General features: G+C 48.4%; 1 protein-coding gene across 1 annotated transcript in view; it reads right to left on the bottom strand.

Moving 5' to 3' along the window:
• Window positions 1-25,844, bottom strand: part of RBM33 (RNA binding motif protein 33) — a 551,296-nt gene that overhangs the window by 298,582 nt on the left and 226,870 nt on the right. Inside the window, exon 9 of the mRNA XM_086939808.1 lies at window positions 5,897-6,169. Coding sequence (XP_086795934.1) covers window positions 5,897-6,169 — 273 coding nt within the window. The remainder of the gene's footprint in view (window positions 1-5,896; window positions 6,170-25,844) is intronic.

Below are 25,844 nucleotides of genomic sequence, written 5' to 3'. Positions count from 1 at the left end.
TAGCTAGCTGGTGGATGTTTGTGTTAAATGCTTTTTAAAGAGAGAACTTTAGTAATTGTCGATTGTGTTGAATCTAACCACTGATTGAGTGAGTTGTTATTGCTTGAATGCCTTGAAATAAGTTGTGGAAAACTGTATTTCCTGTTACCTGCGCTCTATTCGAACTGTGGGCCGATTCGATCAGAGAAGTAGTATCTTGTCATGATCACGGTTCTCTGCTTTCTCTTATCTATTCGCATTATTTATGCACTGGTTGCTGAGTCACCGTATGCAGTCGGTATTACCGTCTGCATATACCTCAGGACCTTTTATTGATCCTAGAGTGCTCATGAATTGTTTGCGTGTTGTTATTTGAAGTGAGCTAAAGTTCTTGCGTATTGCAAACTCCTGAAGTCTTTGAACTGAAATGTATTTTTGTATAACTTAACACTGTTCTGTGCTCTACAATTGACGTGTCTTGAATAACTTTATGTGCTTTATAAGCTGATCCTTCATTTTTCGAAAACGTTTCTAAATTCTTTTACATCTAGAGTGGGGGATGGCAATCCAGTTACCTGGTAATGAGAATTCCTGTCGCAATCGTTATCTCTGTCTGTTTTTAGGCCACTTGAACGTGTTTTCCTAGGTGGATATTGTCAGGAGGAATTGTTAGAATAGCAACATCTTAAACGCAGTAATATTATTTTGTTTTTCACTATGGCTCCATTTTTCTGCACAAAAGTGTTACTGTTGAATGACATTGGAGCAGTGGTTATTCACAATGGTCTGCTGACTGGGGGGCGGCTCTTTAGGAATTTAAATATTATCCGACTGAAATACAACGCGCACAATAAAAATCTGAATTAAACATGTTTGTTTACACGCGTGACTGAGGGGAGGAGCTGTGTCGTCACAGAAGACGGCCGGAGCAGGAAGGCGATGCAGCAGAGCAGATTAACGGGCATTGTAGAGCGGGAACGGGGGCCGGGAACGGGCATTGTAGAGCGGGAAAGGGGGCCCGGAGACACGGGGGGGCGGGAACGGGCATTGTAGAGCGGGAAAGGGGGCCCGGAGACACGGAGAGCGGGAGGGGGCCGGGAACGGGCATTGTAGAGGAAAGCACGGTCACCAGCGGGAGGGGGGCGGGGACGGGAGACGCTGCGAGCAGGAGAGGGGGTGGGAACAGCGGGAAATTAAAGCAAGCACTCACCTGGACTTCTTCCGGGTGCCTTCAATGCCGGACCGGATTCGGGGGCGTTCCCGGCTTTCGCCTGACGTCGCGTGACGTCGGCAAAAGCCAAAGAATCTCGGGAACGCCCCCGTGTCGCCTCCGGCATTGACGGACAGGCCCCTCGTCCAATGGCTAGGCTCCATTTATGGAGCCAGCCAATGAATGACGAGGGCCGACCCAAACCCACACTACAGTACTCATTAGGTTTTCGCCTGCGCGAAAAAGCTGCGCAGAGCGCAGCTTTCGCCAGGCAAAACCTAAAAAGGGCTTGAAGTCCACCAATTGCTTACCATTCGTTTGACTTCAGTGTCCCTCTTCTTTGCTGCCGTCTAATTGGACAGTGCAGGCCAGGCATCTCCTAATGTTTCTTCTCAGGCGCATGGTGCAAGCACAAACTTATTCCACATAATTAATGCTTGTCCACTACTCGTGCTATCATGGAGGTACTATTTCTTCTTTCCCCCTTCTCTCTTCTGGTGCTCTCTCCTTTCTCCGCTTCCCCAGCTTTTTGGTAACAGGCTGCAGCGCAACATCAATACAAACAAGCATTTACAATGCAATAGGTTTCGCATTGACGTGAGTTTGAGCTATCGACATTGCAAATAACAATGCTTTTTATGTATTTATTTATTTTTTAAACATAAATAAAAGTCATTGTTATTTACAATGTTAATAGCTCAGACTTGTGTCAATGCGAGACCTATTGCATTGCAAATGCTCGTTTTCATTGGAGTCTAAATGAGCATCTTAATCTGAATCTGCACAATTATTCTGACCTAATTAGCTTGAGTGGGGGTGGGGCAGGTGGCGGTCTGCTCTCTGGGCGAACCAAAACCAGGTGTGATCTGTGCTGGAACAGAGGCACGTCAGCCGCTGACCCGATAATTCACAGGGACATAGTTATCCGTGTAGCAGATGCAGTGACGCCGGGGCAGACTGTAGAAAGAGCCACAGTCACCGTAAAAAGGAACCTGTTGCAGGAAGTAGGGTGAGGCGCTGCTTCCAACTTCCGGTCACACATTTCTCCGGCCCCTGTACGCCCGCCCCCCAACCTGGGGCACCCAAGGGCCGTGCGGGGTGTTATGGTGCCTCTTGAAAGGTTGTTTTATATCCTAAAAATATGCTTGCTTTTTTTTACATAACCGCGTTATTGTAAATATAAAAACACTAATCGGAGGAGCACTCGCATCAAAATCTCCCAGAACCATTTGTGGAAAAATAGATGCCCGTGGTGCCTTCACCTGTGGTATTCTCCTTTGAATCGCTAAACCCGCCCCATTTAACGTAAAAGAAATACGGGAGCACAAACCTCTATCAAATCAGGGGGGGAGGTCAGATTGACATGGTGTTCATCTAACAATGTGTCCACTGTATGGTCAGGTGAAGTGTAATAAATGAGTAAAATGACAACTCAACGGGCGCCGAAAAAGTCTGCATTCTTTGAAACCCAAAAAGGCAGCACCTGGCTCTGAGCCAAGAAAAAATGGAAAACAAACAGATTTAAAGAGAAAAAAATGTGAGGGGAGGTGCTGAAACTCAGCGCACAATACCGGTCTCATGGAGGGGCAGAGATTAGGCCGGTTGGTTTCGGACTGTAGTTTCGGCGTCCCACGGAGATGAGGTTGGCACAGGGGATAGCGGGCGAGGCCCGGCTGCTGCCAAGCACCCTGGGCTAGAAAGGAGTCCGGGCACCGGGAGAGACGAGGCCACGGGTCGTGCCAAGGGCACCCAGTGTCCGCGGGGAAGAAGCGTGAACTTATTTTGCGGCGACTGTTGCAGTGCTCCAGATTCACTACCGGATTTCTAGCGTATGGCGGGAGTTCAGGAGTGCAACTAAAGCAAAGCACTATATGTGCATTGGGTTCGGGGGGAGGGGGGATTTCTTCATACATGACTTATATGTAACACCGAATCACTACATCTATCAATCATTTCGACAAAGTACATTCATCTGACAGGATTGCAGCTCTCCGCGCACTGTGAACACCAGGTCACTTTTACCAATATAAAGCGTAACTTTTAGCCAACTCGATAGTACTTTATTAGCTGTGAAGGATGAAAGACTGAACCTACCCCACCCGTATTCCAACCAGTGGTCGCTCATACGCAAAGACAGATGCCTCACATTAGACTCATGTCCCACCAAGCAATATGTCCCTAAGTGACCTGTGTGCTATACTGCTCGCTCAGGGAAATCTTCATGAAGCAGGGACAAAGCTGCGTAATTGCTCTGCAGCGAAATCAAGTGCCGGTTGGCTGCAGTACAGCCAATGGCAAGGTTAGGCCGCGAAACCGAAACCACGGTTGTAGCGCAGGAGACGCCATCGCCGTGAGCGTGCACGTTGGCTGTCCCTGCGCAAGCTGTGATGAGAAGACACGCCGAGCCGAGGTAGGGAATGTGTGTGTGTGTAAGCGCCGGGGGTTCTGTATGTATGTGTGTGTGTGCATGCGTGTGTGTATGCCCGGCTGCGGGGGGGGGGGGGGGGGGTTCTCTATGTGTGTGTGTATGCGCGGCGGCCGAGGGTGGGGGGGGGGGGGGGGGGTGGTGGAGGGGTTCTCTATGTGTGTGTGTGTGTGAGTGTGTGTATGCGCGGCGGCGGGGGGGTGTCTGTATGTGTGTGTGCGTGTGAGTCTGCTTCTAAGGAGCCATGGGAGACAGGAAGCGCATGACCTGATCCGTTTACGCGCACGTGCACATTACTTGTCTCCTGTCTACCTTGACTCCTTGAAAGCAGAAACAATCACAATAGAGTTTCGCAGCGACGATCACTTTGCGATCAGTTCGCAGTGCGAAACCTAAAAAGCGATATGAAGCGGTCAACTCTGGCTGCGTCATAGCGCTTTTTCCCCCCTTAAATTTAAGACATGTTGCACAGCAGCTCATGCTTGAATTGTATTACGTTATGTGTGCTTTATTATTGTGTTGTTTCCCACTCCAGTCGATCTGCTTAAACATACATAGGCACTTTGTCTCACAGTAATATTGCCTAAAACACACCTTCACGATATGGTAATAGAAATTTAGTAAAAGGCCGGTGTAGATTGATTAGAGACAGGACAACAGCTTTGTAGGCTACGTAGCTATTATCTTTTTGAGACTCATCTGCTACAGGTTTTTTATCTTTTCGTCCTGGTACTGCTAGTTCCTTTTACTTAGTTATAAATTCAGGAGTACAAGCTTAAGAATGTGGAGAGAAAATTTGGAGTGGATTAGCTACTCTGACATGGACATTTACCCCACAAATATGAAAGCCCTTATACAGGCACAACATATGCGGTGCTACAGCAAGATGCCGGTTTGAGTTGTATGCTCACAAGCGTTATCTTATGTGACCTAGAGTTCACAAGTACAACTCAGCTGTTCCTTCTCTAAAATGGATACACGGACTATAATTTATTACGTAATGCTAACCCTTGCCATTTAGAGGGTTAAGAATGTTAGAAAATGTGTTATAGCGCAGTATATATGACAAGTTATAATCGTTGCTATTATTATTATGCAAGTCAACGGCCCAGAATGGAGTACTCTGCTCATAGCGGAGATGGAACACTTATTATTTTATGTGCAGTTGATTGTACGGGTTTCTGGTGGATACGGTTATTCTCTAATATTTTTGCACCACAGTGCTGTTACATCTTCAGCCAAATACCAGAGGGTGTCCAACAACAAGGCCAATCCACCTCTATAGCATGGTAGGTTTAATAGATTCCATTGCTTTTTGACTGACTTCATATTGTCAGATTCTAAATCCTCTGTGTATTTTAACATACCAGTAAGGAATGTAATCCAGTTACTATGACTTCCTGTCCCCATGTATCCAAACCATGGACACAATGTTATATCGAAAGGCTGTATGAAGGGGTTGTAGATTAAAAAGAAAGGGACCACAAAGATGAGGATCAATGTTGAAGAAGAGAATGAATTATAAAGCTAAAATGGGCCTCAAGGAATCTGCAAAAATATTACTGAATATCCACCAGAAACTCGTACAATCAACTGCACATAATCTAATAACTACTAATTAGGCAAAATTCGTGTGAAAAAAAGGGTTAGGGTCGGCAGCGACACAGTAAAACAATGCAAGTTACAATGCACCACTATTCTTTCTGATGTATACTTTATCACTTGCTATGAACTGGCACGTTTTAAATGCAAGTCTTAAATATATGTCACTTACTATTAAAGTGCTATTTACAGTCTTCCAATGCAAACCGGCATCCTGTCACTTGTACAAAAGGGTGGCTATCATTTTGCTCTATGGAACTTGCCTGACAACAACTGAGTTTGCAAAACACATTCACACTAATTCAGCTGCCAGAACAGAAGATGCAAATAGTATAGGTTCTTATGATTTAATAAGACTTCCTGATATCTGGAACAAGTTAAGGGAGAAGAAATGTGGCTGTTGCCTATACGAAAACTTTAACATAATCTGTGATGTTGTATGGCTAAAGACGATTTGTTTCCTGAAGCCATAGAAAGGGTATCCACTCATTCATCACATTTGTGGCCAAAAATGAGAATGATGAGATAGTGCGTACAGACATTATTTAAAGAACAATTATATCTTTAATATTGTAAGACATATTTCTAACCTGACCATTAAATAAAACATACAAAAAACTACACGTAAAAAATACAATATTTCTCCTTTTAAGTGCAAGATATGCTATTTAAAACCATACCTTTTCTTCTGGTTTAACAATTTTTTTAGGCTGCTCTGCTGGTTGAACTTGCTTGGCCACTTTACCCTGCAATTTCTTCACACCGAGGGCAGCCCTACCCGAAGTTGAAGTTGCATGGGATATGGGCTTCACCTGAGCAGCAGGAACTGATCCTCGCCGGTTGCTGATGGTTTCAGAGGTGTGAGAAGGTGCAATGGGAAGCTCACGCAAATTACTATTTCGAGGAAGTGATGATTGCTGGTTACGTTTTCCGGCATTCTGTGTCGGCGTGCTCTGTTAAATGCAAAACAAATCCATAGCCTGTAAATCGGATTACAGCTCTCCAACGCAAGCAATGAAACTCTAATCACATCATTTATGTCCCACAAGGGGTCACACAACTTTACTTCTTCCCTACTTTAATATTGCTTTCCTTTTATTATTTGTGTAATTGTTGTGAAGAAGCAGTGTCAGCTATCGTACTTTTTACAAGTGAGAAATAAACAAACTTTTATTTTTTATATGTATGCATTTGTTATTCTGAAAACGTGGTGCACTCGAGATTCAATAGTATGTTTTGGAAAACGTCTTCTTAGATGGCAAGAATATTGTTACAGAGGTATTTAAAATAAATGTGTTGTTAACTTTGCTTGTCACAAGCGTGCTAAATACAATACAAAACCCACGTACTCCTTCATAAGCACCCAGCATTGTGTCTCACCTACTAGAACAAGAATTGGCAAGGCCAATAAGTCTCACCTATGTGAACTGATGGCTTTGTCAATATTTTAAGGAGTCAGCAAAGAGTGTCAATGAAGCCAACAAACAATAAGCAATGGGTGGGCTCCAAGCCCCTTACTATACACAAATCCCCTGGCAGCGATCGGGCTTGCGCTGTCGGCAGAGTGATACGTTATCACGAGCTACTGCTATGTGACATTGATCTTGAGGTCACTGCTGGTAGGTAAAAAGATAGTATCAAGGCATAATCGCCAAGAAATTGATGTAATTTACGATCTTCTTTGACGCAAATCCAAAACCCCCAAATGTCTCCTGAAAATTAAGGCAGCAGCAACCTCCACAGATGTCACATGGCATTACCCAGATTCACTTGAATAGGATCCAGCTCTCAGCTATATTCAATGTCATCCTCAGTAGCTTCTGGAGTTGTGATAGGTCCAGTTAGTCACTTCAGCGAAGCAGGGGCATGTGTCATGTGTAACTAAGTGCCTCTTTTCGACATGTCACCCCCACTTTTTGCCTGGTATGCGATGCAATTTTGACATAAGTGCACTGGGTTCCTATTAACCAGGTCACCAGTGCCAGATCTCTTTCCCTAAAACTGTACAACTGTTCCGCTAATTGCCAATACCTTTAGCACCCCTATAAGTCCCTAGTAAATGGAACCTAGGGCATAGAGTACTAAAGAGGGTCCCTAAGGGCTGTAGCATGCATTATGCCACTAATGGACCCTTCCACACACTCATGCAAACTGCCATTGCAGGCTGCGTGACATGGTGCAGAGAAAAGTGAAGGCACAGCATTGCACGACTCCTGTGCGCCATGCTTGCAGTCACCCCTACAGCAGGCCTTACTCCCCTAAAAGTAGGGTGCACTATACTACATGTGTGGAAACATCTGCATGAGCAGATATGCCCCAGTGATGTCCAAGTCGTTTCTTAGATATTGCAAGTGAACGGGGAAGCCAGTTTAAGTACATGTAATTACGAGTACTGGTAAATCTGTGTTCTCCAGCTACATGATTGCTTCACTAAAACTAAAGCTAATGTCTTTTAGAGCTAGTTGAACTGCTGCACAAGTTACAACTTGTGTAACGATATATCTGTAAGAGACATTAGTTAGTGATAGATTCCTTACCTTACAATATCCCCAGCCGTCAGACTGGATCCGGAAAATTTTGCGTAGCAATACCCCTGCGCGCCGTCAGGCGTCGTCTGCGGCTCCGCGTCCGTCGTCGTTAGCACCGGAATGACGTCGGAGTACATAGACGCCGCCCATGCGCACCGACGTCAGTTCTGATACATAGTTTTTCCGTGCCAAATATGCAGAGCCATGATAGAACCAACACTGGTGCCATGAAACTAGGGCCCTGAAAGGGGATGAACTTAACCCTAGATATCGGTTCGCAGAACGGGGAGGATGGGTGGGTTGGTAAGGAATCTATCACTAACTAATGTCTCTTACAGATATATCGTTACACAAGTAGTAACTTGTGCATCTAAAAGAGACACATTAGTGATAGATTCCTTACCTTATAATAGATACCCCAGCAATACCAACCCCGGTGGTGGGTCTGCGAACCAGTAATCACACCAGAAAGTCCTGGAGGACGGAACAGTCAAAGAAGCCATCCCTCCGGACCTGGCTGTTCAGGCAATAGTGTCTTGCAAACGTGTGCAGCAAGGCCCACGTAGCTCCCTTGTAAATGTCCCGCAAGGGCACCCCTCGGCTCAGGGCAGTGGTAGTCGCCGTGGCCCGAGTTGAATGAGCCCTCAGCCCAACAGGGAGTTCCTTCTTAGCCAAGGAGTAACACGCCTGAATACACAAGATGATCCACCGCGAGATGGTCCGCTTGTGCACTGCCTTTCCCTTCTTAGCGCCCACGTAACCAACAAAGAGTTGGTCATCCACCCGGAACTGGCGTGTGCGATCCAGATAGTAAGAGAGCGCACGTTTTGGGTCCAGATGGTGGAGCCTCTCTTCCTCTTTCGAGGGATGCGGAGGCGAAAAGAAGGTGGGCAAGGTAATGGACTGCCCGATGTGGAAGGCCGTGACAACCTTGGGCAGGAAAGAGGGTCTTGTCCGCAACATAACCTTGTCCGGATGAACAGAGAGGAAAGGAGGAGTAGAAGAAAGAGCCTGGAGCTCACTCACTCTCCTGGCAGAGGTGATCGCAACCAGGAAAGCAGTCTTCAGGTAAGAAGACGGAGAGGACAGTTATGGAGCGGCTCACAGGGAGCACACATTAGGTAGGTAAGCACAAGATTCAAGTCCCACTGGGGCATCACGAAGGGAAAAGGAGGAAACGTGTGTGATGCCCTTCAAAAACCTATTTACAATCGGGGACTTGAATAAGGAAGGCTGATCAGGTAGCCTTAAGAAGGCGGAAAGGGCAGAAAGGTAGCCCTTGATAGTGCCCAGAGTAGAGCCCTGCTGGGCAAGAGAAAGAAGGAAGAGGAGAACCTCAGAAAGGGGTGCAGAGAGTGGATCCACAGCCTTTGCTGTGCACCATGCCACAAATCTGTTCCACCTGCAGGCATATACCGACTTCGTGGAGAGACGCCTTGATGCCAGAATGACAGACTTCGGGAGGCAAGTCAAATGGCCTCAACTGCCGCCGCTCAGTCTCCAAGCTCGTAGGTGGAGACTGGACAGGTTCGGGTGGAGGACAGTCCCCTGCTGCTGCGACAGAAGGTCCTCCCGAAGAGGCAGATGAATCGAGGGATCGACTGAAATGCTGAGTAGCTCGGGATACCAGTATCTTCGTGCCCAGTCTGGAGCCACAAGGATAACCTGGGCCCGATCACGCCTGATCTTCTACACTCTGGGCAGAAGTGGTATAGGCGGAAAAGCGTACAATAAACCGCAACTCCACTCGCGACGAAAAGCGTCTCCGAGCGAGCGCTGCCTTGGAAACTCCAACACGCAGAACTGATGACATTGCGCGTTCTCTTCTATGGCGAATAGATCTAACCAAGGCTCTCCCCACTGCTGAAAGAGGACTTGCGCCACGTCCGAGTTAGGACGCCATTCGTCTTCCATCATGCACCGGCGGCTGAGTTCGTCCGCCCTGGCGTTCAGGGAACCTGCCAGGTGTTGAACCACCAGGGTCACGCCCTGGTGTTCCAGCCACTGCCAGAGGCGCAGAGCCTCCTGGCATAGGGTCCACAACCCCACCCCGCCCTGTTTGTTGCAGTACCACATGGCGGTGGTGGTGTCCGTGAACAGCTGCACTACACTCCCCCGGACAGAGGGGAGGAATGCCTTCAGTGCAAGCCGGATCGCCCGCAGCTCCAGAAGGTTGATGTGGAGCTGGGACTCTGCCGGAGACCAGAGGCCTCTGATCTCCGCCTCTCCCATGTGTCCCCCCCAGCCCAGGAGGGACGCGAGCTCCGAGTGGGGTAGGGAGAGAGATCTGCCACTGACCCAATCGCGGTCCGTGAGCCACCACTGTAACTGTCTTGCAGTGCCCTCCGAGATCAAGACATGGTCTGACAAGTTGCCTTGACCTGATGCTGGGCCCACTGAAACTTCAGGTCCCACTGAAGAGCCCGCATCCGCTACCGGGCGTGATGCACCAGAAGGATGCAGGAGGCCATCAGTCCCAGAAGCTGCAGCGTCAACCTGACCGAGACTCGGGATAAAGGCTGAAAGATCGGAATCATAGCCTGAATATTCCGAACCCGCTGTTCGGGAGGATAAACCCGAAACTGCGCCGAGTCCAGTACCGCTCCGATTAAGAGGAGCCTCTGGGAGGGACACAGGTGCGACTTCGGCACGTTGATGGAGAGCCCCAGCAGGTGCAGGAGACCGGCCGTAGTCTGGAGGTGGCTGACGACTGTCTGGGGCGAGCCCGCCTTCAACAACCAGTCGTCGAGGTAGGGGAAGACTGACACCCCTAACCTGCGCAGATGGTCTGCGACCACCGCCATCACTTTCGTGAACACCCGTGGGGCGCTGGTAAGGCCGAAGGGGAGCACAGTAAATTGAAAGTGCTCGTGGCCTACCGTGAACCAAAGGTAACGCCGGTAGTGCCGGCAGGACGGGGATGTGAAAATAAGCGTCCTGCAAGGCCAACGCTACCATCCAGTCTCCGGGGTCCAGGGCAGCTAAGACCTGAGCCAGAGTCAGCATCTTGAACTTCTCCTGTCGGAGGAAGCCGTTGACATTCCGTAGGTCCAAGATAGGGCATAGGCCCTCTTTGCCCTTCTTGGATACCAGAAAGTAGAGGGAGTAACAACCACACCCTACTTCGGGCCCAGGAACGTGCTGATGGCCCCCTTGGCCAAGAGGGCCGTGACTTTCTCTTGCAGAAGTTGCAAGTGATCCCCCGATATGCGGTGGAATTGCAGTGGCACGGCTGGAAGGGTCGCCTCGAAGGGGAGGGAGTAGCCCCTTCGGACGATTTGCAGCACCCACCTATCCAATGTGACTGTGCGCCAGTGGAAGAGGTGATGGCGAACCCTGTACCCCACTGGCGTCACATGGGCCTGAAAGCACGGACTAGGAGGGTTTTGAGGCAGGTGCTGCGGAGCAAGGTGTGGACTGTCCTCGCCGTGGTCCCCGACCGCCGCTACGGCGGTTTCCACGGCCCCCACCGCGCTGTTGAACGTTTTGCGGCGCATGGCTGGCGGCACGTGTGGGGGCGCCCCTTCCTTGGCCACGAAAGGAGCGAAAGGCACCAGTTAGCTGGCGTGGGGCCGAGAGGACCAAGGACTTGGCCATAGCCCTTGAGTCCTTAAAACGCTCAAGCGCATGGTCTGCCTTGTCACCAAAGAGGCGACGGCCATCGAACGGCATATCCAGAAGAGTAGCCTGGACATCGGTCGAAAAGTTGGCGAACCTCAACCAGGGGTGGCGTCGAAACCACCACCAGCTTTGCCATCGCCCTGCCCAGTGAGTCAGTTGTATCCGGCCCACACCGGATGGAATACCGTGCTGCATCTCGACCCTCCGCAAGGGCTTGGGCGAGTTTTGCCCGGGCCTCCTCCGGACATTGTGGCAGCACTTCCGCGACCGTGTCCCACAGGGTGTGGGTGTAGTGGCCCAAGAGGCATGTGGTATTGACTGACCGCAGTCCCAAACTCAGGGACAAGAACACCTTCTTCCCGAACTGTTTGTACCTCTTGGATTTCTGATCGGGTGGGGCCGTCGGGAATGCGGTCTGGGAAGTGGAGGCCTGGATGAATAGGCTCTCGGGGGTGGGATGGGTGGACAAAAAGCATGGGTCGCCCGGGGCAGGGCGGTAGCGTCTGGCCACGTTCCTATCCACAGGCAGACCTGTGGCAGGATTGGACCAGGTGCCCACAAGAACGTCACACAAGGCCTCATTAAACGGCAGTAGAGGCTCACTGGAGCTTGCCTGCGGTTTAAGGACCTCAGTAAGGAGGTTAGTCCTCACAGCCGCAACAGGGAGCTCAAGGTTTAGGGTCTTGGCTGCCCTCGTCAAAACTACACTATAAGCAGCCCCCCTCTTCCGTAGCCACGGTTGGAGGGGAGACAAATCTAGTGTCAGGCGAAGTGTCAATTCCACTGGGCTCCCCAAGCTCATATTTCCAGTCCTGTTGAGACTGGCACGCCCGTGCCTGAGGGTCCTCAGACCCCTCGCAATCACCCTCGTCACCCATCTCTTGTAGTTCAGGGTCAGCAGATGGGGGCCAGTTCATGGAAATAGAAATCCCCAAAGGCCGTCGGTAGAGGCGCCCAGCGGCGCCGGACCGAGTGTCGGATCGGGGACGGCGCCCATAGCAGGCGCCGGGGGCGACACCCGCTGGGCCGGCGTCGGTGAGGTCGACCGGCGACGACCCGGAAGCGGATCCAGAGAGGGCCTGCGGCGCCGGGACCGAAGTCGCCGGCGGCGCCGGGACCGAAGTACCCGACGGCGTCGGAGCCGAAGCACCCGACCCGCTAGGCCCTCCAGCCGGGGCCGTTGGGCCCGGAGGCGCCACGGAACCCGGCTGAGGAGGGAGGGACTTTATGGCCCTGAGGTACCGCTCGACCTCCTCAGGCGTCGCGGAAATGCCCAGGGACCCGAAGGTGTGGGGCAGACGGCGACGTCCGCGGCCGCATCACATGAGCGTCGGGGTGGGTCGGAGGAACGATGACGTCTCTCATGCCTCTTACCTGAGGACTTGGATCCTGATGACCTATGTCCACTCCCGGAGCTGCGAGGGCTCCGACCGCGCACCGGAGTTCCAGTCGCTTGCGGGACCGCTCCGGCAGTCGGAGCAGGTGCGGTCGTCGTGGTCGAGGCCTAAACACTTGAGGCACCGGCGATGGGGGTCAGTAACCAACATCAGTCGGTCGCACCTGGAACAGGGTTTAAACCCGGGCATCCCTACCGGCACCGTAGGAGTCGAAGACTCGAGTAGAGAAATGATCAAAAAGATCAAAAAATTTAGTAAAAAAAGACTAAGGGGTAGAGCTTCTCCGGATCTGCGCTAGCTGGCGTGGAAAAAAGAAGAACCGACGTCCGCGCGCATGGGCGGCGTCTATGTACTCAGACGACGTCATTCTGGCGCTAACGACGGACGTGGAGCCGCGGACGACGCCTGCCGGCGCGCAGGGGTATTGCTACGCAAAATTTTCCGGATCCAGTCTGACGCCTGGGGATATTCTAAGGTAAGGAATCTATCACTAACGTGTCTCTTTCAGATAGAAGCTACAAATAATTGATGTGGAAACTTCTGTGTTTGGTGTCCCATAAACCTTAGATTGTTCGATGATGGAGATCGGCACCCCAACCTGCATCTGCAGTTAGTACAACTTGTGGAATGGAGCCGACAAAAGGCCGCCCTTTTGTGTTTTCCATCCCAGCAGAGTGATGAGTGTGGCCGTGTACCAACACTAAATCTGTTAACTGACCCTGTGATTGCTTTCACTGGTGTGCTAAGCATTCCTTTAGAGTGGAAGTGTAATCCTGTGTGAGGCACTATTGCAATGCATGATGCCATTATTCCTAATAGCTGCATGAAAGACTTCACTGTTAGGTATTGGTTGTTTTGAAACTGTGGTAATAAAGTTTGAAATTGGGGATTCTGGCTGGACTGGGTGAGGCTAGAGCTGTGTGAGTGTTTAGTGTTGCTCCCAGATATGTTTGCTGTTGTGAGGGTTGAAGATGGGATTTTAGTGCATTGACTGTAAATCCCAATTGATGGAAAAGCTTTATGGTATCTTGAGTGTGTTGTAGACACTTTCTCTTGTCATATAGATATACTTTGCCTATATGCTGTGTTAAGTTAGCATGAGCTTATTAGGAGTTTAAACGCCATTTCATCTTTCTGCTGCTTCTGCACACGACACATCTGTTGCTTTAGCTTTGAGCCTAGCAGAATGTTTTGATTCACGCGAGAATAATATGTTGTTACTCTGATATCAGCCTTGCTTGGTGAGCTGTGTCTGTACAGTGAGTGCTGGAACCTTCAAGGATGTCTCAACACAGTGGTTGTTGTGAGGTCTGATCTTCGCACGTTCCTAGACATAACATACATGCAGCTGCGGCCATATTCTGGCTTTAGGCGAGTTTTATATGGCTTTGCACACAAACACTTGATGGTGCTTTGCTTGCAGAGAGCTGGTGGAAGATGATGTGATCCCTTACCACTTGGATCTTGAGGTATGGGCCCGCCCTGCTAAAACCCAAAGAGACCTTCTTAGATATAAAGTAATATACTAGCTAGGGAGCGTGAGAATTAGGTGTTACTGGTAGCATTTTACCATGCTTTCACCTTTTGTATTCTATGGACTAAGGACTATGCTGATTCCTTTGTTTCCTATAATATGTTTGCTTGTATTAGCTAAGATACTGCGCTTGAGAACACTGCATTAGTAAATAAACATTTCAAATGTGCACGTGTCCTCATTTACTCCTTGTTCTGGATTGAAATCATTGTATAACGAAAGAGTGTTCAGGTGTTCCACGTTACCGGAGGTGTTCTGGTTTGTCTAAGCATTGGGAGTCTGTGATAACCAATGAGACCCTGTAGCTAGTCTGGTAGGGGATTTGGGGTACTAAGGTGAGTTTTGGTACACCCTAATTCACTGAGGTTCCAAGTCTCTATGCACAGTTCTGTATGAGAACGGAATCCCTGTGACATGGCGCCCAACGTGAGTGTGTTGTAGACACTTTCTCTGTGTGTTGGCTTTGATGAGCCAATCGTCCAAATATAGGAAGACATGAATTTGTTGTCTTCTGAGATGAACTGCTACTACTGCTAGACATTTTGTGAATAGTGGTAGTTACCCTGAATGGAAGTACTTTGAATTAATAGTGCTTTCCCGCTATCACAAATCTGAGTTGTTTGCAATGTGCAGGGTGGATAGGAATATGGAAGTATGCGTCTTTTAAGTCCAGGGTGGACATAAAGTCACCTTGTTGTAAAAGTGGAAGCACTTGTTGAAGGGTGACCATATGGAAGTGCTCTGGCAGTATGTATAGATTTAACGGTCTGAGATCTAAGATTGGTAGTAGAGACCCGTCCTTTTGGGGATTAGAAAGTAAAGTGAGTAACCTCCTGACCTTTGATGTTATAATGGAATTGGCTATATAGACCCTTTTGTTAGAAGAGCTTGTACTTCTTGTTTGAGAAGCTGTTAGTTTTGTAGCAAGAGTTTGTGAATGTGAGCTGGAATATTGGGAGGATGGCTAGTAAGCTCCAGGTGATAACCTTGTTGGAAACTATTAAAAACCCATCTGATATTGATTGCTAAATGGGAAGAAACTGTTGTAATCTTCCCCCAACAGGTTACAAATGGTCAGGGGGAAGTGGTAGCAAGTCACTGTTAAAGAAATGAGAGGCACATGGTGGTGTACCTCTACTTCTGCCTTTAACCCCTTCACTGCGGGGCTAATTTCCCCGCGGTGCGGGGGGAGGGGGGCCGCGCACGGCGCCGCTGTGCTCATGACGAGCCCAGGCTCGTCATGCAGCACGGTGCTCGTGTGCTCATGACGAGCCTGGGCTCGTCATGAACCCACCCGCGCAATGGAACGCTCAGCACAGCGGGGAAATTAGCCCCGCGTGTGAGCATTCCGCGGCTCATGACGAGCCTAGGCTCGTCATGAGCACTGAAGGGGTTAAAATGGTTTCCTCTATATCCACCCTTGTAGAACCCACTAGAGGGGAATAAAAGTGTCTGTGTACTGTATGAAGAGAAAGCTGCACCTGGGGTGCTAGTATTAGTTTTGGAGCCTCCTCTTCAAAAGGAGAGACTAAAGGAAACTCTGTTACAAAGAGATTGATGTGCACCCATGGACTTTGCTACTTCTGTATCCTTTTTCATTTTCTTTAGGGACTGATCTATTTGAGGCCCAAAAAGGTGACTCTTTTCGAAGGGCACATAAAGAATGGTTTGTTGCGCCTCAGGTTGAAACCAGAAATTCTGCGCCATGCACGTCTCCTCAGCATAACGCTAGTGTTGATACCTCAAGCTGCAGTATCTACAGCCTCTAATGAACACCTGATTGAGAAATTAGAAATAAGTTTCCCTTCTTGTACTATTTCCTGCCACCTCTTTCGGTGTTCTTCTGGGAGATATTTTAATAATTCTTCCATTTCATTTTAGTGAGCTCTATCATATCTGGAAAAGAGACCTTGTGTTTTAGCTATACGTCAATGGTTAGCTGACTGAGCAGCTACTCTTTTCCCTGACGCACCAATGAGTTTGGATTCTTTTTCTGGAGGTGGAGCCTCCCCTGGTGTTTGTGAATTTGCCCTTGCATGGGACACCACTAAGGAATCCAAAGGCAACTGACCCCCAATAAAAACTGGGTCAGAGGGAGGTGGTTTAGATTTTTTTTCCACTGTAGGGGTTAGTATACGCGCTCTAACTGGGTCTTTAAAAATGTCATTAGTGTGCCTTAACGTACCTTTAAGCACAGGCAACATTTGTGTGGTTTTACGTGTGCTTCCTAAGGTTTCAAATTAGAAAGCTCTTCCAGTCCTCCTTATGTAAAGGACGTCCATGGTAATTAGATGCCCTATCAATTAATTTCGGATATTCAGTATTATCAGGAGGGGAAGGTTTTGCTGGATATAGATCAGGGTCTGTATCTTGCGGTGAATCCATTTTATAGTCATCCCATGAATCTGGTGGTGGCCAATTATAATTGTCATCATCCTCCTTTATATCAGGATTTGTGTTAGGAGAACGTGATGGTCTAATGTTTAAAGCATCTGTATATGGTATAATGGTTCTTGGTGAAGAATGTGGCGGGGTCTGGGGAATATGAATAGGGCTAGTAGCTATGTCCTTTTACTTTTTGAGAGGAATTCTGTATTCAGTGTCTGCCTATCTCTTTAAAGGTATCACTGGTTTAGCTGTTGTGTCCAGTATCAGGATTTATGTGAATCTTCTTGTGATTATGTAGATAAGTGGCTCTATATATACAGGACCAAAGTAGGTACAGTGTGTATAGAGTCCCCAGAGGCTAAAGTTAGACTTAACCTTACTCTCTAAAGTGGTAGCTTGGTCGAGCAGTAAGGCAGTATCAGATGACAGTGTAAAGCATCTCACACACTCAAGAACTGAACTCTAGGCCAATGGTTTTGTATCAAAAGATATAGTTGTTTTATTTTAGAACCAACAAGGTTGGTCACAATATACTTTCTCAGGTTGAGTTTCTTTAGTTAAATACTTTTCAAATAGGCAATAGACTGTTTGAATGCAATAGTTACAGTTTGTTGCAATAGGCAACATAATTTCAAACACCATGCAACATTGAGCTCAATTGGAATTTCTGGATAAATGCAATTGGTTACTTTGTAGATTACTTTTCTAACCACAGGACTGGATCCTAGATTTAGTCCCGGGACATGAGCTGTAAGCAGTTAAGTAAAAGCTTTTTGGTTACAGTAGTGATTTTTAAGGAATATTATTGTATTTTAAAAGCTGGCACTTTGAAACTTTTTCAGCTGAAATTACAGAGGTTATCCTATGGAAGGAAATTCAATTTGCAGGTAGAGTATGTTCACATTACTTTTGTAATCCAGCACTGGACTCCTAGTTTCAGCACTGGGACCTCAATCTAAAACAGCTAATTACGTTTTGGTAGTTGGTACGATTTTTAAAGAATATTTGTAGTTTGCAAAAATCGACACTTAGAAGAAATTTCACAGAAAAACAGTCAATGGTTTCCTATGGAAGAAAATTCAGGTTACTGGTAAGTACGGTTAAAATTACTTTTCAGGGTTTGTGCTGGGATAAAAGGTGCAGTACTGAGGTCTCTCCTGATAACAGGTGAGTAAATCGGAATTCTTGTTCGGCTTATTTTAGGTGAATATTTTAAAGTTCCAAAACTCCACACTTAAGAAGAATTTCCAAGTGAAACCAGTCAATGTTAGCCTAGGGAAGAAAAGTGACTTATCAGCCTTTAGGTAAGTACTCGACTGGCAGAGGTAAGGTTCTGGGCATAGACTCAGGGGTCTCCCAGGGTCAGGTAGGTACAGTTGGTACACCCTCAGCGGCACAGGGGCAGCCGGGTGCAGAGGCAGTTAGGTCCAATGTTATCCAATGAGAGGCAGGGGGCCTTTGGTTGGTGGCTGCTGGCTAACAGGCCACGCGGCTGTGAGACCTGGGCTCATGGTCACTTGCTCAGGGCAAATGGGGAAGTAGGATAGGAAACAGATTACACTGCCAGGGGCACTCGGGCGGCTCGGACGGCTCCAGGCACCCCGGAGTTGGGCTCAGAAGGCCGGGGGGCGCCGGGGTGTCATTGGACGTCGGGAAATCTTACCCTCTACTGGTCGCGGTAGGAGGGGTCCCTGTTTCTGAGTCTGCAGGCATCGTCTGAGTCGTGGAGGAGGGTCCTTGGGCACAGGATTCCAGGTCAGAATCGCCGGGGGGACGTCCTCAGGGTCTTTGTCCACTTGGACACAGGCAGAACTTGGCTGGTGCAGAGTGGGCTGGACTTGCGGTTCCTGGCTGGCACCAGGGGTATTGCAGTCTGAGCAGAGCCACTGCTCGTGGGAGTCCAGTCTCTTAGAGGGTCAAGGCAGGCAGGTCCTCTGGGGTTCTTGAGGTTTCTGTCCGCAGGAGATGCCGGTATTTAGCAGGAGCAGGTTCAAGGATCAACAGGCCTGTAGGGCTGGGGCCAAGTCAGTTGGTGTCGTCCACTTGTTAGCATCTGCATGGCAGGTCTCCTCCTTCTTGGTCTTCTTTCTTGGTTCGAAATCGGGATCGGAGGAAGGAATGTTCAGGGTGCCCCTAAATACTGCATTTAGGGGAGTTACAGGTAGGGGAAGGGCAGGGACCAATAGGTCTCGGTCCTCGGGTGAGTACACCCCCTATCCTGCTCCTCTCCTGTGGGAGGGGAGCAGGGGCCTATCTCTGATTGGGCAGGGATCCCCATCTTCAAGATGGCCGGAGCCCGGAGTTGTGCTTCAGTTCGCCTCTCCCACCTGATGGGTGGAGTTGGCACAGGCTGGCACACCCCCTTTCTTCACGTAGGGTTTCCCACCAGAGTGGGAGTCAGAACCGGTGGGGGCCAGTTGCGGAGTACAGCAAGTGGTCTGGAGAAGCTCACCAAGGCGGTATGTCTTTGAAGCTTCCCCCTGCCCATCCTGGGTGAGGAGGCCTAGCACCTCGCCCAGGATGTGCATTGTAGCAGGCCAAGGAGAGCGGGGGCTCTCCACCCAGGGGTCCAGCAACATGTCTGCTGTGTGGCAGCCTAGGCAGCCTCTCAGACCAGACGTGGATTGTAGGTTAGGTTTCAGGGGGCATCTCTAAGATGCCCTCTGTTGTGCATTTTACATTAAATCCCACAGTGGCATCAGTGTGGGTTTAATGTGCTAAGTTTGATATCAAACTTGTCAGTCTTCAGTGTAGCCATTATGGCGCCGTGGAGTTCGTACTGACAACCTCTCAGCACCATATACTCTTAATGGCATCACTGCACTTACAGTGCCCAGGAATGGCCCTGGGTACTGTAGGGGCACAGGGCTCATGCACCTGTGCCCACACCACTGGCATAGGGCACCCAGCAAGAGGGGTGACTGATGTATGCCAGAGCAGTGGGTTTGTGGGCATGGCGCCCAGGGATGTGTGCCAGGTCGACTCTTTGTTTAGGTCTGCACCAGGATACTCAGTCTGCCAAGGCAGGGTGTGGGTGTCAGGTTGCAGGGCCCCTAAGGGTGGCACAATAAGTGCTGCAGCCCTTAGGGGTCTTCTCTGGTCACAATGCCCTGGGTACCATTTACCAGGGGCTGACATGTGGCCAGAGATGCCAATTGGATTTCAGCTTCAATACAGTTTTTGGAAAGGAACACAGGCCCTGGGCACCTGATTGGCAGGAGCCCAGGGCACACAGTCAAAGCACATCAGCAATTCAGCAAAAAAGGGGGGGCATACCATGCAAGAAAGATGGCACTTTCTCACAAATTAGGATCCAGTTTTTCCCTCCTTTTATCCAAAATCGGCTACGGTGACTGTAAGGGAGCTGCTTTTTGTTTCGGCGCCAAAAATGTCAGTGCTGGATAATTGCTTTTTTTTATCTGAGATGTTTTGAAACTGGAGGGGTATCAGAACAGCTCAGGCCCGAGCCGGATGGCTTGACTTGCTGTTTCGGTGCAGAGCCAGAAGGACGGCATCTGAATCAAAGTCTCGGTGCCGACCATGGCCTGTTGGCAGTGGTGGCCCAATTGCCTTTTGTTTTGTTGGAGTGGGTTTGGTGGGCAAAGGGGCTTTGGTACTCACGGAACCCTATCTAGCTGGAACGTCTTGGGACTAGAGTTCGATCTCCAATTCAGAATCGGATTTCTTCGTGCTCCTGCTCGATGTTCTCATGGAAGATAACAGGGTGTGTCCTGGATACTTTGTCACTGCATGTCCCTCCATCAAGCCCAACGGTCCTGCAGAGTCTTTTTGGAACGGAACAACCGACACGTGTTGCAGACTTCTTTATGCTAGGGGAGAGACAGAGGTTACAGACCTTATGCTGGTCAGTACGCGGATATTTGGAGTGGCAAAGAGGACAGAACTGAAATGGCATCTGTTCCATCGGTGGAAGGCTGGACGCTGGTTCTTGAAGTAGAAGTCAAGGAAAGAGTTAGGCCAAAATGTAGTGGTTAGAGTTTTTTAGATAATATAGATAAGGTTTTCTTAGACTTCAAAATGAAAATGTGGAGACGCGATCGAAAACATTACAGTCAAGGGTAGAGTGAATTGCACACCAAAGGGATCCCGATTAACGATTTCTATTTAGAGCACCACAATACACGTCTGAACCAGATGGCAGAAAGAAGCGGCACAATTTTAGCCTGCTTCCATGTTTTGGGAAGAGTAGGCGACGAGAGGGAGGTATCGAAAAGATGGTTCATGAGAGGATTGATGACCTCGGCTCCCCGGGATAGGAGGTTAGCAGGGCACTGATCAGATGGTGAGCCTGATTTAAGGCTCCCTAAAGCTAACCGAGGCTCCTCCAGAGAGACTTGAGGAAACTTCTCTAGAGAAGTGGTCTTGTCATAGGTGTGAATGTCTTGCTGAATAGTTCTGGGATTTACCCTTCCCCTGCTGCATATTGTCACTGCCCCACTAATGGCAGAGACTCCTTACTCCCCTCTGGGGTGGGGAAGATTGGCTTGAATTGTTGAAATTTTCACTTGAAAGAAGTGAGCCAATTGTTCACACCATTCCATGGTTGGTATTTGTTGACTTTTACAGGCTTCTGGGGAAGTAAAAGGTACCATGTTTACCAAGGTCACTGTGACCAGGGAAGGCCTCTAAGGACTGTAGCACCTATTGTGCCACCCTTAGAGGCTTCGAAAACACAAACACACACACACATTGCAGGCTGTGTGTTTTGGTGCAGAACAAAGTGAAGAGTCAACATGGCTACCTACAATCCACTGCCATGGAATAAGTAAGCCACCCCTCTAGTTGAATGCACTATCCCACTGGTGAGGGTTCAGGTGCATGAGACCCATTTCTCTATTTCCAGCTCTCTCAAAGTTTCTCATAAACACGTCAACCAGCATCTTTCCTTATATCTTGACACCAACAACCTGCTACACACTAGCCATTTCGGGTTCCGCCTCAGTTCCATCACTGAGAGAGTATTGGTAGAGGTGGCCGATTTCATCAGACTTGGCCTCGATGCAGGGCGCTGCTGATTATGTTCGATCGGTCTACAGCGTATAACACGATCCCTCATCTAGCCCTACTTGCACATCTCAAGTCCGTTGGAATTAGATGACAAGCCTGGAATTGGTTAGCATCCTTTCTCGAGAAGGGAGGACAAGAGGTTTGGTGCACTGCTTTCTCAGCTGAACCCTGAAAGCTGAAGGTTGGCAAGCCACAGTGCTCTTCCCTGAGTCTTATACTGTTTACTGTGCATCTCTCCTGTGGCATGCCTGGCAGAATCACTGAGGGCCAAGGGTGTGTCGTATGCGGATGACACCCAATAACTTTTCTTGGAATAACAATGAAGCATTCCCAGGTGAGAAAATTAGAAACGGTCTTACCTAAGTTTTGAAATGGCTCTCCTCCAATCAATCGAAATGTAATGCCTAGAAGGCTGAGCCCCTCTTTGGAATAGGAGCGGAGGAAACATGGCATACCTTTTGGTAGAAGGATGTCCCTCCACCATTTACCCACACCATGTCAGTCAAAAATGAGAACTCTTGTTTTGTTCACAGGTCAATGCATTGGTGGGAAACCTGTTTTGCTTTACTACGTATGCTGAGAAAGTTCCTTTATCTCCCGTCACAGACGGCAAGACAACGGGTAGTCCAGGCTCTGAATACATCAAGATTGGACTATGGCAATTTATTGTATCTGGGCCTGCCTGACTACCTGATCAGTAAGCTGAAGTTGGTTCAGAACGAAGCCGCTCCAACAATATTCTGTCTGCCTCGGAATACTTGTGTATCTCAACTTCTTAGTGATCTGCAACGGCTTCCGATCAGGAAGAGGATCACTTTGAAGATCCTACTCCTCATCCATAAAGCTTTACCTGGGAAACGCCCTGGTTACTTACGAGCAAGAATTGGGTTCTTTACTCCCCTAGAAATGTACGCTCAGCAAACCTTTCTGCTGGTGATCCAGGCAACTATCATCTCCCGCCTGGATTATGCCAGCTCTCTTCTGGCCGGGGCCAACCAGGCCGAGTTAACCCGTCTGCAGCGGGTTCAGAATGCTGCGGCGAGGGCGATTGTCGGACTGCCCAGATTCAGCTCGGTGGCAGGTGTCCTTCGTTCCCTACATTGGCTCCCTGTAAGGAAGCGCATCCTTTTTAAGGTTCTGTGCCTTGCCTTTAAGATTCTGAGAGGTATAGGCCCGGAAATCTTATCTAGCTGTCTCTCCTATGTTCCCACCCGTACCCTCCGTTCCCAGGGCTTGGCCCTTGCTGTGGTCCCCAAATTTAGGCTCAGTCGCATGGGAGGCCGCTCGTTCAGTGTAAAGGCCGCGGCAGCATGGAACTCCCTTCCTGTTGAAATCCGTCTGATGGAGGATCTCTTGACTTTCCGGAGGGCTATAAAAACATTTCTGTTTTAGCTGTTTTTATGTTTTTTACTCTCCTGTTGTGTTATGGTCTACCTTGTCTCTGCGCCGGGACGCTCCTTGGCTGGAGTATCTGTGCGCATAATAAATCAACATAACATAACATAACATAACATAACTTTCTAACCAAAATTCCGCAGCTCAATAAGGCAAGGACCAGGGGCAGATCCTTTTCCTTCTTAGGCCTCTCTCTATTAATATTATTATTAGTTTTATAAGGGGCACAGCTACCCTGAAGTTTCTCGGCACCATCAGACACAAGGCGAAAGAAAGAGAGACAACTACTGGTTAAATAACCAAGTTTTTAGGCCTTTGCGAAATTTATTATAGCTAGTTCCATGCCGGAGTGGCGTGGGGAGCAAATTCCATAGTGAAGGGGGCCAGGTAAGAGAAAGACCAGCCACCCATACGTGACAGTTTGATCCCGGGGACTAAAAATTTGGCCTGAGAGAAGGATTGAAGATAGCGTGTTGGGAGATAGGGATGGGCTAAGGCACTTAAATACTGAGGTGATGTGCCCAATTTGATCTTTTGCATGTGGCATAGGGCCTTGAATTTGATATGATTCTCAGTCTTAAGCCAATGGAGGTCACGAACAGAGCCTGAGATGGAGGTCTTTCTGGGCACCTGGCAGAGAAGGTTGGCCGCGGAATTCTGTACTACATGCAGTTTTCTAACCACCTCCTAATTGGCTCCCAAGTACAGAACGTTGCCATAGTCCAGCCTGGACGTAATCAAGGCCTGGATCACTGTTCTTTTTGTGGGACTAGGCAACATCCAGAGTATTTTTCTGAGCCATTTTAGGATGGTGAAGCAGGTTGAGGCGACCTGGACAGCTTGCTGCCTCATAGATAACTTGTCATCTATGACTATGCCTAGATTGCAAACTGATTTCACCAGTTGAGGTGGATCACACCTTTGAGGAGGCCAGTGACAAGGGCCCCAGAGATCTTTGTTTTCCCCAAGAATTAGAACTTCAGTTTTTCCACCGTTTAATTTTAACCGATTGGCGTGCATCTAGCTGGCTATCTTTTGCAGCCCTACCTGGAGAGATGACACCATAGATGCCTCATTGGTGGACAGAGAGAAGATTAGCTGGGTGTCGTCAGCATACAAGAAGATAGACAGTCCAGCCTCTTCAGCTATTGGGGCTAACATAGATATTAAATGATAATGGGTTGACAAACGAACCCTGCGGTACTCCGTAAGGAGAGGCGTGGAACTTAGAGCTTGTAGACTGAGAGAAGACCTGAAAAGTCCAGCCGGTAAAAATGTCCATAAGCTATTAGAGTGCTGAACCGACAATGCCCAAGGATTTTAAAACTTTTAGTAGGGCAGTGTGTGACACAGTGTCTAAAGCGGCACTCAAATCAAGCAGTACGAGTGCCACAGTTTCACCTATGTCAGGACGTTGGTGCAGAGTTTCAGTAACTCCCCAGAGCATGGTTTCTGTAGAGAACTCGGATCTAAAACCGGATTGTGATGCATGTAGTATTTTTTGGGAGTCAACAAACTGCGTTAGTTGTTGGTTGATATGGGTTTCTAAAACGTTTGAAAAGGCTGGAAGTAACGAAATCGGGAAGAAATTGGAGAGTTCAGCCAGATCAGCATTGGTTTTTTTTCAAAAGGGGAGAACCATGGTATGTTTCCATGCAGATGGTAAGGTTGCTTCCTTCAGTGACGCAGTGAGCAACTCCATGAGTTTGAGTGACGATGGTTCCAATGTTTAGAGAATGGAGATGGGAAGATGGCCTTTTGGCGAGCCAGAATTGAGGCTATTTGAGATGCGGCTGAAGGAAGGGATGTCCAGAGGCAACCAGTTTTTTAGAGTATAGTTCGCACGGTGCTATGGGTCCCCAGTGGAGTATCGTAGCCGGACGTGGAAGGAGTGCTCTTCATTTGCAGTTTCTCATTAGTTGTCACTGCATTCAGTTCAGAGTAGATTTTCTCTACTTTTGCCAATAAAGAACTATGCCAGGTCCTCGCATTGAGCATGGGTGGCGCCGGTTGGCAGGTTGCTCCTGAAAGATCCTTTACTAATTTGAACAAGACTTTGGGGTTATGTGCAGACATAATGGTGTTAACATATTCAGCTCGAGCAGCGTTGCAAAGGGAATGGTAGTCCCTTTTAGCTAGTTTGTAAATACGTCTGGATTCCGGCGCATAGTCCTTCCTCCAACGTCTTTCCAGTGCTTTGCATTTTTTTTTCTACTTTTAACCTTTCCAAGAACCAAGGTGCAGGGGGCAATTATTATTCATTTTTTTATAGAAGTTGGAAGGCATGCTGTCTTGACAGGCTTTTTGGCTCTATTTCGGAGTGATAAAGACTTTAAGCTTGCTCACATCTAGGATATGTATTCCTAGCTTGTGTTGGCTCTTTTAAGCCCTTTCTTCCAGACCTAGAAGAGGATAGCTGCTTTATATGATGATAGATCCCTTACTCTAATCCATCTATTGCCTATTGGCTTTGCCTTTCATTATTTTGCCTATAGTAGAGGGTGGATCCTGTGGTCCTGACTTTATATTATACATTGGTATGGTTTATGTAGGTACTCTGACAGAGCTAAGGGTTATTTCATCCTTCTCAGGCCTACAAGGCCCAGAACTAGATAGACTCCATTTGCTTAGTATCCCTGCAGAGATGAGATGCTTCAAGGGGAAAGGTAATATTTTGGTTTTGAGCTGTTGTTCGCCCTAAGCGAACCGGAGAGAACCGGCCAGAGCTGAATCTAAT

This window comes from Lissotriton vulgaris, chromosome 10 (genome assembly GCF_964263255.1).
Source record: "Lissotriton vulgaris chromosome 10, aLisVul1.2, whole genome shotgun sequence".
In the NCBI taxonomy this organism is placed as follows: Eukaryota; Metazoa; Chordata; class Amphibia; order Caudata; family Salamandridae; genus Lissotriton; species Lissotriton vulgaris.
The sequence above is the reverse complement of the archived record's forward strand: the minus strand, read 5'-3'. Positions and strand labels throughout refer to the sequence as shown.